At 46.2% G+C, this 14859-nt stretch overlaps 1 protein-coding gene across 2 annotated transcripts in view; it reads right to left on the reverse strand.

The window, feature by feature from the left end:
* Positions 1-12667, reverse strand: part of slc30a6 (solute carrier family 30 member 6) — a 61904-nt gene extending 49237 nt beyond the window's left edge. The window contains exons 1-4 of one of the 2 annotated variants that reach the window (XM_014411834.3): positions 12413-12667; positions 11062-11108; positions 9811-9897; positions 1084-1168 (exon numbers count right to left, since the gene is read on the reverse strand). In XM_014411834.3, coding sequence (XP_014267320.1) covers positions 1084-1168; positions 9811-9897; positions 11062-11108; positions 12413-12596 — 403 coding nt within the window. In that variant the 5' untranslated portion in view covers positions 12597-12667. Of the gene's footprint in view, positions 1-1083; positions 1169-9810; positions 9898-11061; positions 11109-12412 lie in introns of those variants that run through there. The other variant, XM_076891402.1, reaches the window with a different exon arrangement.
* Between the last annotated feature and the right edge of the window lie 2192 nt (positions 12668-14859).

The following is a 14859-nucleotide window of genomic DNA, read 5'->3' on the forward strand; positions in this document are numbered from 1 at the left end:
TACCAGACGCCACAGCGTGAGCGTCGCTGTCTTTTTCTCAAAGGGTGCATCCATAAACACAAGCACGTGTCGTACTTCCTCGTAACCTGGGTTAAAGTTGTGTTTGCTGCTGAGGTCGGAGGAGACTTCCTCGGTGCAGAGGACTGTCTGACAGCGTTGAGACCGGCCCGCTGTCTGCGCCCGTTGTTCTCCTCGGGGCCGAGTATCGACAGCGGTGTCGCCTTCCCCTGTTTGTTCGATACCTCTGTTCTCTGCTTCCTGTCTGTGCGACACCCGACGCCACCACCCCGTGTGTGTGCGTGTCTCAGTGTGTGCGTGTGTCTGATGCCGCAGTATTTGCAGGCAGAGCAGGGGATAAAGTTGCATGTTGTTCTTTTCATGGCAGCGTTTTTCAGAGCGATGGATCCCTGAGAGGATTTAATGTTGGTGGGCATACACAGGCCTCGCTGACCATAAACACGCCGCCTCACCCTGCAGCTGGAGGCAGACGGAGCATCAGCACAAACACTAAATAATCAAACCTGAGCTCGTAACACTCACACGAGTTTAAGCTGCGACAACCGATATTTCAGGCTTTTGGAAATGTTTCTCTCCTCGGCATCATTCCCACCGATCTATGAATCCACCGACCTGTGAGCAGACGTCTCCTTCCCATCTGCACAGCTCTGAGACTGATTTAAACCTGTCTCTTTCATATACAGCGAGCAGAGCTATGAGGTGGAACGGCTCTGCTGTGCTGCTGAGTTTGGAGAGGAAAAAATAAAGCGCGCCTGTCAATATGACAGATGTGTTCTCTGTGTTGTAGCACCGGAGGGCGAAAGCAGACGCTGTGAAGGACTCTGTTTCTTCAACGTGCCCTTTAAAGTGCAATATTTTGACTGAGGTGACCTCCCCGCCGCCGCCGCCTCAGACACACGCACACAGCAGCATCGGGATCAGCCTGACCCCCTGCGGCGAGACGATCCTGCCTGTGTTTGTGTGTGTGTGTCTGTGTGTCAATCTGTGTTTACGGTGTGTCGACAGGTATCTCTGCCGGTTAACATCCGAGACTCCGAGAGAGTGTGTGTGTGTGTGTGTGCTCACCCATGCTGTTGGTGGAGCTGCACCACATCAGCAGACAGCCGGTGCACAGCAGGTTGAGCACCCCGAACAGCAGGATCCTCCACGACTGCAAACGACAACAAACAAACAAGAAAGCCGTCAGAGAGCGGCGGCTCAAGCTCCGGGTCGAGGCCCCGCTGAGGCCCCGTCATACCAACAAGCAGTCCTTTAATCAGCATCACATCGACGAGAGGCACGAGGGACTTTACTTCACTCATAGTGCTGAAGAAATGTTTTGAAGCTGTTTTGAAGCTTTTTACCGACTGGGATGGATCAGTGTGGTTAACCATATGAAGCAGAACAGATACAATTATTTTAAGTTTATTTGCACACGTGAGGCAAATCTTTTTCGAACATGCAATAATAACAAAAAGGTTCATAAGCGAGCAGGAACACCAGTGCTCCTCAGACATCTTTACATCCGGCGAGCAAGGAGCAACGTCAGCTGATCAGAGTCAGGCTTTGATCAGCTGACACTCAGTAAACCAAACAAAACTCAGAGTGACACAAGAGTTTTTTTTTAATACATTTTTTGAGGCTTAATCACGTCTCAACCACTCACCACAGACAGCTCTCCTCTAACAGGCAATCAGAGCTCCAATCGGATTGGGAGCTGCTGGTTTTGGCTCTCGGACGGAGAGGGTGAGTTTCCCACCTGCAGTCCCGCCGCTCTGAGCTGAGTGAACGAGGCTCGCTGAGGTCTGAATCAGAAACACGAGCCCAGAGGAAGGTCACATTCAGAGCACGAGAGCAGGAAACGGGCTCGGTGATGACAAAGAGCAGCTCTGCCCGTCAGGAACATCTGCAGGGCCGAGCCTCTTATTCCAAACAGAGAAATAAACGAAGCAGAACACCAAGCGTATACAGCGCTGAGCCACGCCTCATTTCTTTAGATTTTGCCTCGAGGAGCCAGGCTGTCTTGTAATTCTTAAACAGGTCTTGAGAAATAGTTCTCCAGATTATCTGAAGGTATTTTTAAGTTGTTCTCTGGACATTGGCGGCTTTTTCACTCATTTTCAGTGCAGTCCATGTACTTGATCATTTTCACCGCAGTTTCATGTTTGTTAAACCACCTACGACTCATTCAAGCAGAAATAGCTTCAAACTCAAAGCATGAATCAGTGTTATGTCTACACACAACTGAGCACCTGTTACCAGCAGGTGTTTCCATTTCTTTAGTAGAATCTATGAAAAATGCCAAAATCTGACATAAAATAGTATTTTTGCACCAACAAGGTGAAAAAAATTTGCTGAAAACTTGGCATATGGAGCACAAAAGAAGAATTTCTTCTTCTCCTTTTTATTTACAACAGATCAGAGATGACCTGGACCTTCAGCTGATCGTCTACTGTTGACTGAAGCCTCCTCAGAAATGTCTCGTGAAAGGGCGGCTGTCAGTATTTCCATGTATGTTTGCATGTTTCAATAAATTACTGCATCTATTACTGCAGCAACACATAAAGAAGGCCTGGCTCAAGACTTTTACACAGTGCTGTGCTTCTTAGCACTTAATGATACGCACCAGCAGACCCATACGCAGCATTTATAAAGACATAAAATAGGCCCTAAAGCAGGCCCTTGTGGAACTCCATATGTCATGGTGGCTCAACTTTACCTGAGAAAGCTACACCAGTGTTAGCTTCTGTCCTCATGTGTGGTTTGTGTTGGTAACCAGTAACGAGGCGACATTAGTGATTACTGGATGTTATTCCCAACAGGAAACCTTTGTGATTTTTTAAGGGAACATCCAACTTGACTCAAAGAAAATCCTGCTATTAAACCAATGTCTTCCTTCTCTTACCCCAACCAATCACAGCAGATGGCCCCGCCCCTCCCTGAGCCTGGTTCTGCTGGAGGATTCTTCCTGTTAAAAGGGAGTTTTTCCTTCCCACAGTCGCCAAAATGCTTGCACATAGGGGTCATATACATTTTCTCTGTATGGTCTAGCTTACAGTATAAAGCACCTTGAGGCGACTGTTGTGATTTGGCGCTGTATAAATAAAACTGAATCGAGAAGATTTCACTTTTAACAACAGAACAGCTGACCAAAGTGCTGTACAAAAACAAAAGCCTGGTTAGCTGATCTAAGCTGATCATGGGACGATCGTGGCTCAAGAGTTGGGTGTTCGTCTTGTAATCGGAAGGTCGCCGGTTCGAGCCCCGGCTCGGACGGCCTCGGTCGTTGTGTCGGTCGTTGTGCAAGACACTTCACCCTACTGGTGTTGGCCAGAGGGGCCGCTGGTGCGATATGGCAGCCTCGCTTCTGTCAGTCTGCCCCAGGGCAGCTGTGGCTACAACTGTAGCTGCCTCCACCAGTGTGTGAATGTGAGAATGAATGAATAGTGGAATTGTGAAGCGCTTTGAGGGTCTCGAAAAGCGCTATATAAATGCAATCCATCATTATTATAAGAGAACTCGACGGCACGTGAGGGTGAAGCTCGCACAAATAAGAAGAGGCAAGAGACGCATTCCTGTTGTCTGCATAAAGCTTTGTTGTTACAATTTGTTTTACATCCTTTAGTTAACAGTCAACAAAAGAAATTTAACTGCGTCTTCCTACAATGACAAGTAAAAGATCTCAATCTTAACCTTAATAAAACGCATTTTTTTAAAAAGCACATAAGGCGCATTTAAATCTCTGTGGGTTTTATGGGCAAACACACAAAGGTGACACAACTCCAACAGAGTCCGCAGGTAAACGTTGAGTGTTTTTACTGTGAGTACAGCCTGTTCCCTCAGCCTGGATGTGCAATCAGCAGAATTTTCAATGAAGAGAAAAAACCTTGAGTCCAGGCTGCGTGTGCACGTGTGTGTGCGTGCACGCCTGTGTGTGTGCGTGCACGCCTGTGTGTGTCAGAGGGGAGAGAAATGAGAAATGGAGGGAGGCGGGCGAGCGACTGTGTGTTTGTGTCCTGGCCTGTCACTTCGTGTTGGAGTCATATGCCGTGGTGGGGAGCGCCGAGTGCTGTGAAATCTACAATTACTGTGGTGTGCTGTGTTATGACAGCGTTGGGGCGTCTGGTGACAGCACTAGCCAGCGACAGGCATGGGAGACCTTCAGTGTGTGTGTGTGTGTGTGTGTGTGTGTGTGTGTGTGTGTGTGTGTGTGTGTGTGAGAGAGACAGAGAGTGTGTGCAAACACAGAGACAGCACTCGAGCCAAAACACCCCCCCACCTTCGCTTCCCTCCACGTATGCAGAGGGCCCAGGGGAGCGCGCACAGCGGCCACATTGCGACGCTCTGCTGCCCCCGTTTGTCTGTCAGCGGCCTCGCCCGGCCGTCCGGCGGCAGCGTGACGGCGTGCCAGCATATTGAGGCTACATGTGACACTGGAGTGACAGAGGGTCAGTCACCAGGTACTGTATTAAAATCCCGAGTCGCTGCTGATGCCAGGCGCATCACGGCATCACCACGCAGCGCCAGGCACATGTGTGTCATCGTGGCGAGCAGAGGTGTGACTCACACCAGTCTCGAGACTTTGTGCAGAGCGGGATTGTGGGATATTTTTTTGTGTGTGGCGAAACCCACCGAGGCTCGCTTTAGGTGGCAATTAAAACACAAGGAGTGACCTCCGATGACCTCGGTGTGGCGCTCAGACCGCGCCGACAGGCCTCGCTGTCTCCAGGGTGGCAGTGTTCTCCTCTCAAAATAAACCCACTTACATAATGAAGCGGCGGCGGCTGCAGACGAGTTTTCCCGCTCGTTTGAAGCCTGCCAGCCTCTCCCTGCCGCCCTGCAGTCGTGTCCTTCCCGATGTCCCCGTTCAGCTTCGTCGGGACGTTTTGCTTTCAAAACGTCGATGCAGCTCCCCAACCCTGTGCTGAGGGAGAACTGCAAGAAGCTTCCACTTCTTCTTCCCAGGTCTAAAGTCTCCTCCTGTGTTGGAGGAGGATCTCATCAGCGTCATTCTCAGTCTCTCCAGCAGGTCTCTGTGGCACAGTGGTCCAGTGGTTAGCGCCGGTGCAACAGACAGTCCAGGGTTTGAATTCGGTCTGAACACATGCACGTTCAGCTAAACTTGTGATTCTAAATTGTCTGTAGGTGTGAATGTGACTGGTTGTCCATCTCTCTTTGTTAGACCTGTGATGGACCAGCGACCTGTCCAGGTGTACCCGCCCCTGTCCCGCCCTGTGTCAGCTGGGATTGGCCCAACCCCCCTCAGCTGACTTTTGGTTCGTTTTCAGTGTTTTCTTCCTGCCACGTGATGTCGTTTGTCTTGACGAAGTTCTGAAGAATTTTTTTTTGGTTTTGAAGCCCTTCAGTCTCAGATGCCGTCCGACGGTTATGGGGCTGCAGTCGGCACCAGTAACGGCCTTAGTTTGGGTCGAGGATCGTCCGGTGTCTCAAAAGACAGCCAATCAGATCCTCCGGCTCAGTGCTGGTGACATTTTTTGGGGTCTTCCACTTGATTCTTTTGTTCCATAACCCTCAGGATCCTTTAAGAAATTCCAAATGACCGTCTCACTGCGTCCCTGTTTATGCAACACGACCACGTTCAGGGTTTGTTTACCTTTGCCATCAGGACTACCTGACAGAACATGACAATGAATCCACATTTTTGCACCGATTTAAAGACACGTGGTCCTAAACCTTTGATCACCTGTTTCGATTTAAGTGTTGTTTTCAATAAATTGCTTGAAAAAAGTTTCTGTCTCACTCACATTTCTTCTTGTTGCATGTTGAAGCTCTACTTGGAACCTTGTTGAGATCCAAAAATGCAAAATATAATTTTTTTTTTTTGTTGTTGTCATTTTTAAAGTGGTTTTAAACTTTTGATCAGGACTGCACCATCTCTCTGGCCAACTGCCATTACATTTGAACTAGCCTGACTTCAGTGCTGCTGATTTTCCTCCATCGTTTTAGAAATCCTTCAGGCAGCACTCCTTTAAGTTCTGCTCCTTGTAAATCCTTGTTTTAACGTAACAGCTGGGAGGAGAGCCGCACTGATCGCTGAATGGGGCCGTTTTTAACGCTCAGTTTGTCTGATGTCAGGAACTAAAAGAAATGGCTGCGAGCAGAACATACAGCTGGAAGTCTGACAGTAACATAATCACACAGTCACATCCGTTTCTGTAGACCGTGAAGCCGCAGGTAGCTGCTGCAGTATTCTCCTGAGCAACAGGTGTCGCCACTCAGACGATCCACCACACATATGAAAGGAAGATTCGAAACTAGAAGCAAAGCCATTAAAAAGTGTTTTTATTTTTAACAGAATGTTTCATCTTTTTGAACATCTGCAGCATGTCGGTCTATAAAAATCTGAATCTGTGAGCTTCTGAATGGATGTGTCATTAACACGCTGGTCAAAGGTGACACGATCGTACACTCGCGTCTTCAACCAAGAGGTGCACCACCAACCGAAAAGACATCAAAGCAGCCACTCGCAGTTGTGTCCTTGATCCAACACAGCTGATTCAAATGGCTAAATGACCTCCTCAACATGTCTTGAAGTTCTCCAGAGGCCTGGTAATGAACTAATCATTTGATATAGGTGTGTTGACCCAGGGTGAGATCTAAAACCTGCAGGACACTGGCCCTTCAGGCCTGGAGAGGTCCACCCCTGGTCTACATACTACTCTTTTTCCATCATCACACACAGCTCGCCGTTTGTGCCTCTTTCACACGAACTCGTAGTCAGACTGGGAGAGCCCGTGCTGACTTTTCCAGTTGGTAACCACCTTTATGTGACCGCTTGGCTGACATTAGGAAACAAAGGCCATCCCCCAGCTGGCGCAGGACGCGTGTTCATTTTGAGGCACATTTAGGCAGCGAGAGTCTGACGCCGACTTCGTTTCACAGACCTAATGTCAGCATTTATGGCATGAAACCTGCAGATTTCAGCGATCAGTAAAAATATCTGCATCGTGCTGATAAAACCTCAAATCAGATGTTGACGAGCTTTATTGCACAAACAGGAGATGTAAGCGGAGACTGGAGGCGAGGCGCTGAGGAAGCACGTCTCAACTTTTGCTGCTTTGAATCGCGTTTGGTCGCTAAGCCGTGTACGACACTGCGTAATCCAATCCCGGGCTCTACGGGGAGGCTGGACCCCCTGCTAGTGCATCACCAAAGTGGATTATAGCACAATAACACACACACACACACACACACATTTAATCCTTTCACATTCATTACCATGCCTTCAGTGTTTTTGCTTTTTTTTGTCCTGTTCTGAAACATTTTTAGCTCCACATCTGTGCCTGTTTTGTTTTGGCTCTACCTTATTTTTTAATGCACTGTAATTGTATTTTTATTTATAAGCAGGAATCAGTACAAACTCTGCTTCTGCTCCTTGTTTTTATGTTGTTGTTGAATATTTATGTGTACAGGGGGAAATCGCAGAAGAAGAACCCTCCCTGGGATTTAAAGTCGTGTTGCAGGAAGGGCGAGAGATGCTGACGAGACGCCTACAGCAGGCGGCTGAACCGGAGGCTGCAGCAGGAGCCAGAAGCAGGAAAACCAGGCATGAACACAAGCCTCGTGTGCGATGTCTGAAGCACTAACATTTGCACTACACAGCTCCTACCAGCATTTAATTCAAGCTGCTCAGATTTAGGAACTTTCAGACGATCTGAGCTCTGAGCGAGGACAGCTGGGTTTCAGTGAGAGTTAAGTGAGGAAGGAGAGTTAACCAAAGGACACTCAGTATATTTATTCCATGTCACCGTTTTGTTTTTTGTTTGTTTGTTTGTTTTATACACTGGGATTATTCTGCTTGTTACAGCTGGAGATGTTTTCACATTTTGTGATGGACTGATCCAACTTTTTCCCGTTCTCCTCCGATACTGCAGCTTTGGGAATCGGTTGACCCCGAGCACTGATCTGATGTGTGTGTTAAAATAATACCGGGGCCAAGTCCTCACCTTTTCCGTGGATCCAAGTTTTCAGGTCGTGATGATGATACAGGCCCGGACGCTAAATGCTCACCTACGAGCCCAGCCTGGCCTTAGAGATAAGCGGAGGAGTTAAAAATAGATCCGTTGCTCCTTCGTGTTGAAAGCGAGCCAGCTGAGGCTGCTCAGGCGTCTGCTTTGGATGCATCCAGAGCGCCTCCCTTTGGAGGTTTTCTGAGGACATCCAGCTGGGAGGAAACCTCGGGGTAGACCCAGAGAAAGAAACCCAAACCTGAGCGTGATAAAAGCGTGTTCCCATTTCTGCTCAGTCTTTCTTTCCCTTTTTATTGTCTGGCTTTTAAACCGCACGAGTTCTAATGACTGTTTATTCACTTCATCTTTTATTCTTTTAGCTCCACAGCACCTCCCGTTTCAAGCAGAACTGAAAGGAAACTTCAGAGTTAAATGTGCCCAGATTTGGTCACCGAGCAGCGATCTCTGCTGGAAACGCCGCTAATAAGTCAGAGGTGGTGGAAACCTCACGGGGTTGATGGAGGGTTGTTTTAAAGGCCTGGAGTTTGATGTTAAAGGATTATCTGGATCCAGACCGAGCGTGGACATCGACCAAATGAAGTGACAGGCTGACGACGATCACCCACAGAGACTAGCCGCCTCCTGGTGTGGGTGATCCTGGTGAGTGCGTGCCATTTGCTTTTACAGCCTGTGATTTGGTCATTCGAGGGTGAGTAGGAGTGACACAGGAGACTTTAAATTAAAAACACATAATATATCCACACATCCTTTAATCTGATGACCTCTTCACTCAATTCAGCACATACATGCAGACTTTGGGAAGTCCACATGGATCTCCCTCTTTTTCACACAGACTGTTCACCTACATCAGCCACAGCTGAAGTAAATATCACTCAGACGGAGCACAAACACAAACTCAAAGGTTTCACTGCCAAAAATCTCGCTTCTGTGTGTTCATATGTTCATAGAAATGAAACCTTACACTCAAAGTAAGCCTGATCTGCGATAAGGTGTGTGTGGTATTCCCAGTGAGTTTTTACCATTGCAGTTAAAACACCCAGCGCTGCATGTTCATATAAAACAACTTTCAGTCTTTTTTTTTTAATCTACAGGTCTTTATGATGTCAGAGAGAGAGACTCATGTGCAGAAGCCCCACCCACCTGCTTTTCAAACCTTATTTTTCCAAAAGCAGCCAATCAGAAGAAAGTCTTTGGAGGAAGGAGGAGCTAAAGCAGCTTGTCTCACACTGGATGAACTGAGGGTGCCGTATAAGAAAAATTATTCTGAGCTGTTAATCATGCAGAGCTCACCACAGGGCTGTTTGTACCTGCCACGGCTCATCTAGTGTGGAACAAATAATAAAAGCTGGTTTCTGAACAGATTTTGGTGATTTTGAAACTGCACAGAGTCACAGGTTGACTCATCAAAGTTTAAGGGAAAGGTTTGCTACTAAAATCCTAAATTCTGCTCGGTTTAATCTTCCAGAGGGAATATTCTAAACTTTAACCAAAAAGCAGCAGCAAAACAGATGACAGCAGGAAGCAGATGAGCGGAGGCTGTGCCGGCGCTCCGAGGACCTTTAACGAGCCAAAGAACGTGAAATCAGCTCACGAATGACAGTGTTTTCCTCTGAGGGTTTCATCCCTGCTGGAACACGGTGACCTTTCAGGAAAACAGGATTACAGGAGGTGTTTGGGCTGGGCTCGGCGTATGACACACAGCGTCTAACCAGCTTATCGGGATTATAACGTGAGGATCCTTCAGATGATCGCCGCTCAGTGAAAACGAGAGGAGGCCGAACAACCAAAGCCCGGAGAGGACACGACATGTTTCATCACTTACTCGTCTGTCTGAGGACACCAGCCTGAACTCCTGCAGAAGCTTCCCAAAGATGGATCTGTGCGTCTTCCTGAACGGGTGAATAGTCCCCTGAAAATTCAAAGCACACGAGGAAGAGCCATGAGAAGCAAAATAAAAGCCCTCGGTCCGGCTGTCAGTGAAATTAAACTACGATCAGGTCCAGAAGAGCGGCAGGCAAACATTGACCTACACCGCCACCATGTGGTTGCGTGTTGTAGCACATTTATTTCAGCTTCCCGATAACCTCAAGAACAACTTTATTCTAAGTTTGTAACACTGAAGGAAAATAAATCACAGTGAAGTCGGCTCAGTTTTCCATCCTGGGTCAGATCCACGAAGCCCACTCTGATCTTCATGGGCTGGACGAGTGAAACTTTGCCTTCTGTCAGTGTAAACAAGTTTAATTACACATTTAAAATCCCTGCTACATGTTAATAAAACAAAAATCACACATCTCAGCTTTTCTTCATGAGACACAGATTTGCTGTAGAAAATGGAAAAATGTCTTTCTGTAAAATGTTAATTCTAACATTTAATTGTTTATCGGTCACTTTGGTGCAGTATGAATCAGCCATGAGCTCTTTATCAGCAGGAAAGCAGCAAAACGGCTGAAAATACAGTTCAAAGTTCAGACGCCCTCCTTTACATTTTCCAAAGCTTGGAGACCTTTTCCAGGGAAATGTGCAGAGACGGGCTGACAGATTCATGCAGGGAAAGTGTCACAGCAGCACACGATGACTGCCTGGCCAAAGCAGCACTCACATTAGAGGCACTGAGAACGATCAGACCAGGGTTTCAGCTAAAATTCTGCGGATTTTAAAGAAGACAGAAATGTTTTGAGGTGACACCAAATTGAGTCTAACAGTTTTCAGCTTTTTGATGTCGTCAGATGACGACTAATAACTCTGTAAAACCCAAACGTGTGCTTAAAAACAGCTGAAACCCAGAAAAACAACACTGCAGAAACTTTACCCCAAAGAGTATGTTCATTTAAATATTTAATATCTGCATTTTTCTGACAAATGACTGTTTTGCATCACACATGAAAGCCTTAATTAAAGCTTTGCCTGCCTTCTTTCTACAAATCCTTTGTTCCAGTGTCACACTGGAGAGAATTTCTCTCTCTCTCTGTGGCCAACCCTCCACTCCTCGGAGTTTGACTGTGTTTGAACCCACGTGGACCATTGGAGACATAAGAGAGAAACTATGACTGTGAAACCTGAGGAAACTCACCAGGACGTAGGTGTCGTGCTCGTGCTTCTTCCTGTGCATCGGGACGTCTGTGGACGACAAAAATCAGTCAGTGTGTTACAGCACAACTACAGAAGGACTTAAAAGTGTGATTACAGCCTTATAGGACAGAAACGTTTGTCCCGTCTCAGGTTTTCCAGGTTTCCAGCTTTTGATTGACTGGGTCACAGCTGATGTGGTCCTCGATGCCATGCACCATCACTAGTTCTCAGAAGAACTACATTTAAAGCTGGAGCACATTTTTCTGCTTTGCAGCCTCCGTTAACTCATCAGAGCTGCATATAAACCAGTTCTCCACCTGCTGCAGGTGCTGATCCTTCATCTTGTAGCAAAGAGACAGTCAGGTCAGCAATCTAACCAGGGCTTTCCACAGATCAGATCCCTTCCATTGTTCGGCAAAAGGGTGTTTTTGATCCAAGTGGTTGACAATTTTAAAGATTTATCTGATTATTCATAAGAGGTCCAAACCGATATTAACACACTGAGCCATCTCCCTGTACAACGCATCCACTTAACACACTGTTTGCTGCTACAGCTACACATGTTTCTTTTCCAAATATTTATTTATAAGTGACTTATGTATGTATGTATGTATATATATGTATATATTGTACTATTCTTAGTTAGCGTATTGTCTGTCTTGTCTTAATGTTGGTTTAAAATGGAGCACTGTAACAAAAAATAATTTCCCCCAGGGATCAATAAAGTATTCTGATTCTGATTCTGATTCTGATGTTTCAGCTGATCTCACATCAACCACGAGACAGCAGGACATGAAAAGATTCTTCCATCCACTGTCTCCTCCAGCTTCTCCATCTAAAAGGAACTAGTTTCCTATAAAATACCTGCACACATACTTCACAGGTGTAGCGAGCAGATATTAGTGAGTCTTTCTTTAACAATAAGATGAAATGGAGCAGTTACCATCAGGTTCTGCTGACTCCAGCAGAAAGATGGCCCTAACCCTGGAGTGTGAGCCTGTCGCTTTTACAGCTGTGCTGGTTGTTGCTGGATCCACCAAGAAGGACCAAAAAGAGTCACGTTAGGCTGATTATTTAGCAGCAACACGGGAGCCGGTGGAGGACTCCTGCTTCACCCTTTTCCATTAAAGGCGAGGAAGCAGGAATGGTGGAGGAGTGCAAATACGCCGTTTAAACGTTAAACTGCTTTCTACGAACTGATTACGAACACCAAAAAAGACGACAGGTCTAACTGACTCAAACCGGCCGTTAGCCACGGTGCTAGTGTCGTTTCAGCCGGTAACTAGTCGGTAAACTCCGGAGCAGCTGATTGAATACGTGTTGTTAGCCGTTAGCCTGCTAGCATAACAAACCTGAATCCTTGATGTTGAGGACATCCACCGACACCATGTCCGGTTTATCCAGCGGCCCCACCTTCCTCTCCGTCACCCCGGACGGCACCACGTCCGGCTTCGGGCCGAACTTTCTCGGGTAAAAGTCCCCGGCATTGTGATAAGATAGACCCGAGGACGTGGACATCATTCCGTCCATCGCCATTTTGGACTTCCTGTTCCCATCAGTCTGTTCTTTCTTTTGGTTGCGCCGCGCATGCGCCACTCCACCAATCAGCGGAAGCGCTGAACGTTTACAGATCATCTATGGAAGACCATTTGGGCTAAGGCTTTTTTTTTTTACATATAATTGAAAAATTGAAAAATTAGAATTTAAAAACTGTTAGTGTTTGCTCCAAGTCCCGAGAAACTGAAAGACAGGGCATCCTGCGCCAAATCAAACATGTTACAAATGGAGCATGACGAAGGAAAAGCTCGAGTGTAGAGGTGAGGGTAGGGACAGCAACTTAAGAAAACACAGGCAAATAGAAACACGCTGCAAAAGTGCACAAAATACAACAATTTTTGGTTAAAAAAAAAAAAAAATATATATATATATATATATATATATATATATATATATATATATATATATATATATATATGGCGACATAGTAACTTGATGGACCCTATTCTCTCTCGGGCCAACACGGAGATGCTGATGCATGCTTTTATTACCAGTCGCATTGATTACTGTAATGCCCTGCTCTCTGGTCTCCCTAAAAAGAATATTTCAACTTTACAACTTACAAAACTCTGCAGCTCGTGTGCTGACGAAGACCAGAGGGCGGGCCCACATTACACCGGTTTTAGAATCGCTGCACTGGCTCCCCGTGTGTTTCAGGATCGATTTTAAAGTTCTTTTATTGGTTTTTAAATGTCTTAATGGTCTTGGGCCTTCTTATCTCTCAGATCTGCTTTTACCATACGAACCCTCGCGGACCCTGAGGTCCTCTGGTACTGGCCTTTTGATTGTCCCTAAAGTCAGGACACATACTCACGGAGAGGCAGCTTTTCAGTGGTATGGTCCTCGTCTGTGGAACAGCCTGCCGGAGGAGCTCAGGGCCGCAGAGAACGTACATGTTTTTAAGAACAGGCTCAAGACCCACCTTTTTAATTTAGCTTTTACTTAGCGTTTATTTATTTTATGCTTATTTATTCTATCCTGTTATTCTATTATTAATTTAGGCTTTACCTAATATTTATTGATTTTATTCTTATCCATTTTTTAATCTTCTTACTCTATTTATATTTATATTGTATCCCGTTCTTATTTATTTTATCGTTTTACCCTGTATATATCCTATTGTGTCATATCTCCAGTGTTTCCTCGGAGGGCACTCTCTGCACCGGGGCTGTGATCGACCGTGGCTGCTGGGTCTCTGGGGTCCTCTCAGCCTGGCTGGGGGCCTCCTTTGCCTCCCTCCTGCTGTGTGCCCGGCCTGGAGGCTGCGGTCTGTGACCGGCTCTCGGTGCAGACGGCTCCCTGTGATAGTGTTTCCTCACTTGGCTCATGTGAACCCAGCCCAATTTTTACTCTTTAAGTGTGCGTGTGTGTGGGTGGGGGGGTGGGGGGGAGATATGTGTGTATTCACATCATTTATGTTAATGAGAGTGCAGGGAGTGAGTTGGAGGGTGGGGTGGGCTGCTTTTAACTATGTAAAGCACTTTGTGCTACATTTTTTGTATGAAAAGTGCTTTATAAATAAAGATTGATTGATTGATATATAAGGATGCATTATCTATGAAAGAGATAAATATTGTTCTTTTAATATATGGTACCCCTACATTTGTCTGAAAGCTTACCTGTATAAAAAAAAAGAAGAAAGAGAAAGAGAGAAGGGGAACGTGAAGGACAGACAGAGAGGTGACGGGCTCAGGTGGTGTACAGAACTACAGAAACAGCACAAGGAGTACTTCCTGTTTGTGTTAGTATTAGGGCTACTAAATAAGATGAGAGCTACATGTTCCCCCACTGGCCAAGCGTCTGGCTCCTGTGAATAAACTCGTTTCTCCTTAAAACAAACGTCGGTTTAGCTCGACACCACTAGCAGAACCAGCTTAGTGTAATCGACCCTGATGTTTGTGCATCACTGTAAAAGTGAAATTCAGCTGAGTGTTCCCAGCATGTGTGTGGGTGTCACATGTTCCGTTTTGGGATATTCTGCCATTATTTATCTATAACATCGTAACCGCTCTGTGAGGTTGATGTCAGTCTGTGAACGCCGTGCGTCATAAAGGCTTTAAAAACAAGTGGAACCTGAGCTGCACTGAGATCACTAATGTCACGTGACTTTGCCAACATTTGTATCTCTACATAAATCAGTGAGATTAAACGCAGTACACACTTTTAGAAGTTTACTCTTTGGCTGTCGGCCATTTAAAAACTTATCCACCGCCACACTTCCATCAAATCACTTTCCCAGAAA

This window comes from Maylandia zebra, linkage group LG13 (genome assembly GCF_041146795.1).
Source record: "Maylandia zebra isolate NMK-2024a linkage group LG13, Mzebra_GT3a, whole genome shotgun sequence".
Lineage (NCBI taxonomy): Eukaryota > Metazoa > Chordata > Actinopteri > Cichliformes > Cichlidae > Maylandia > Maylandia zebra.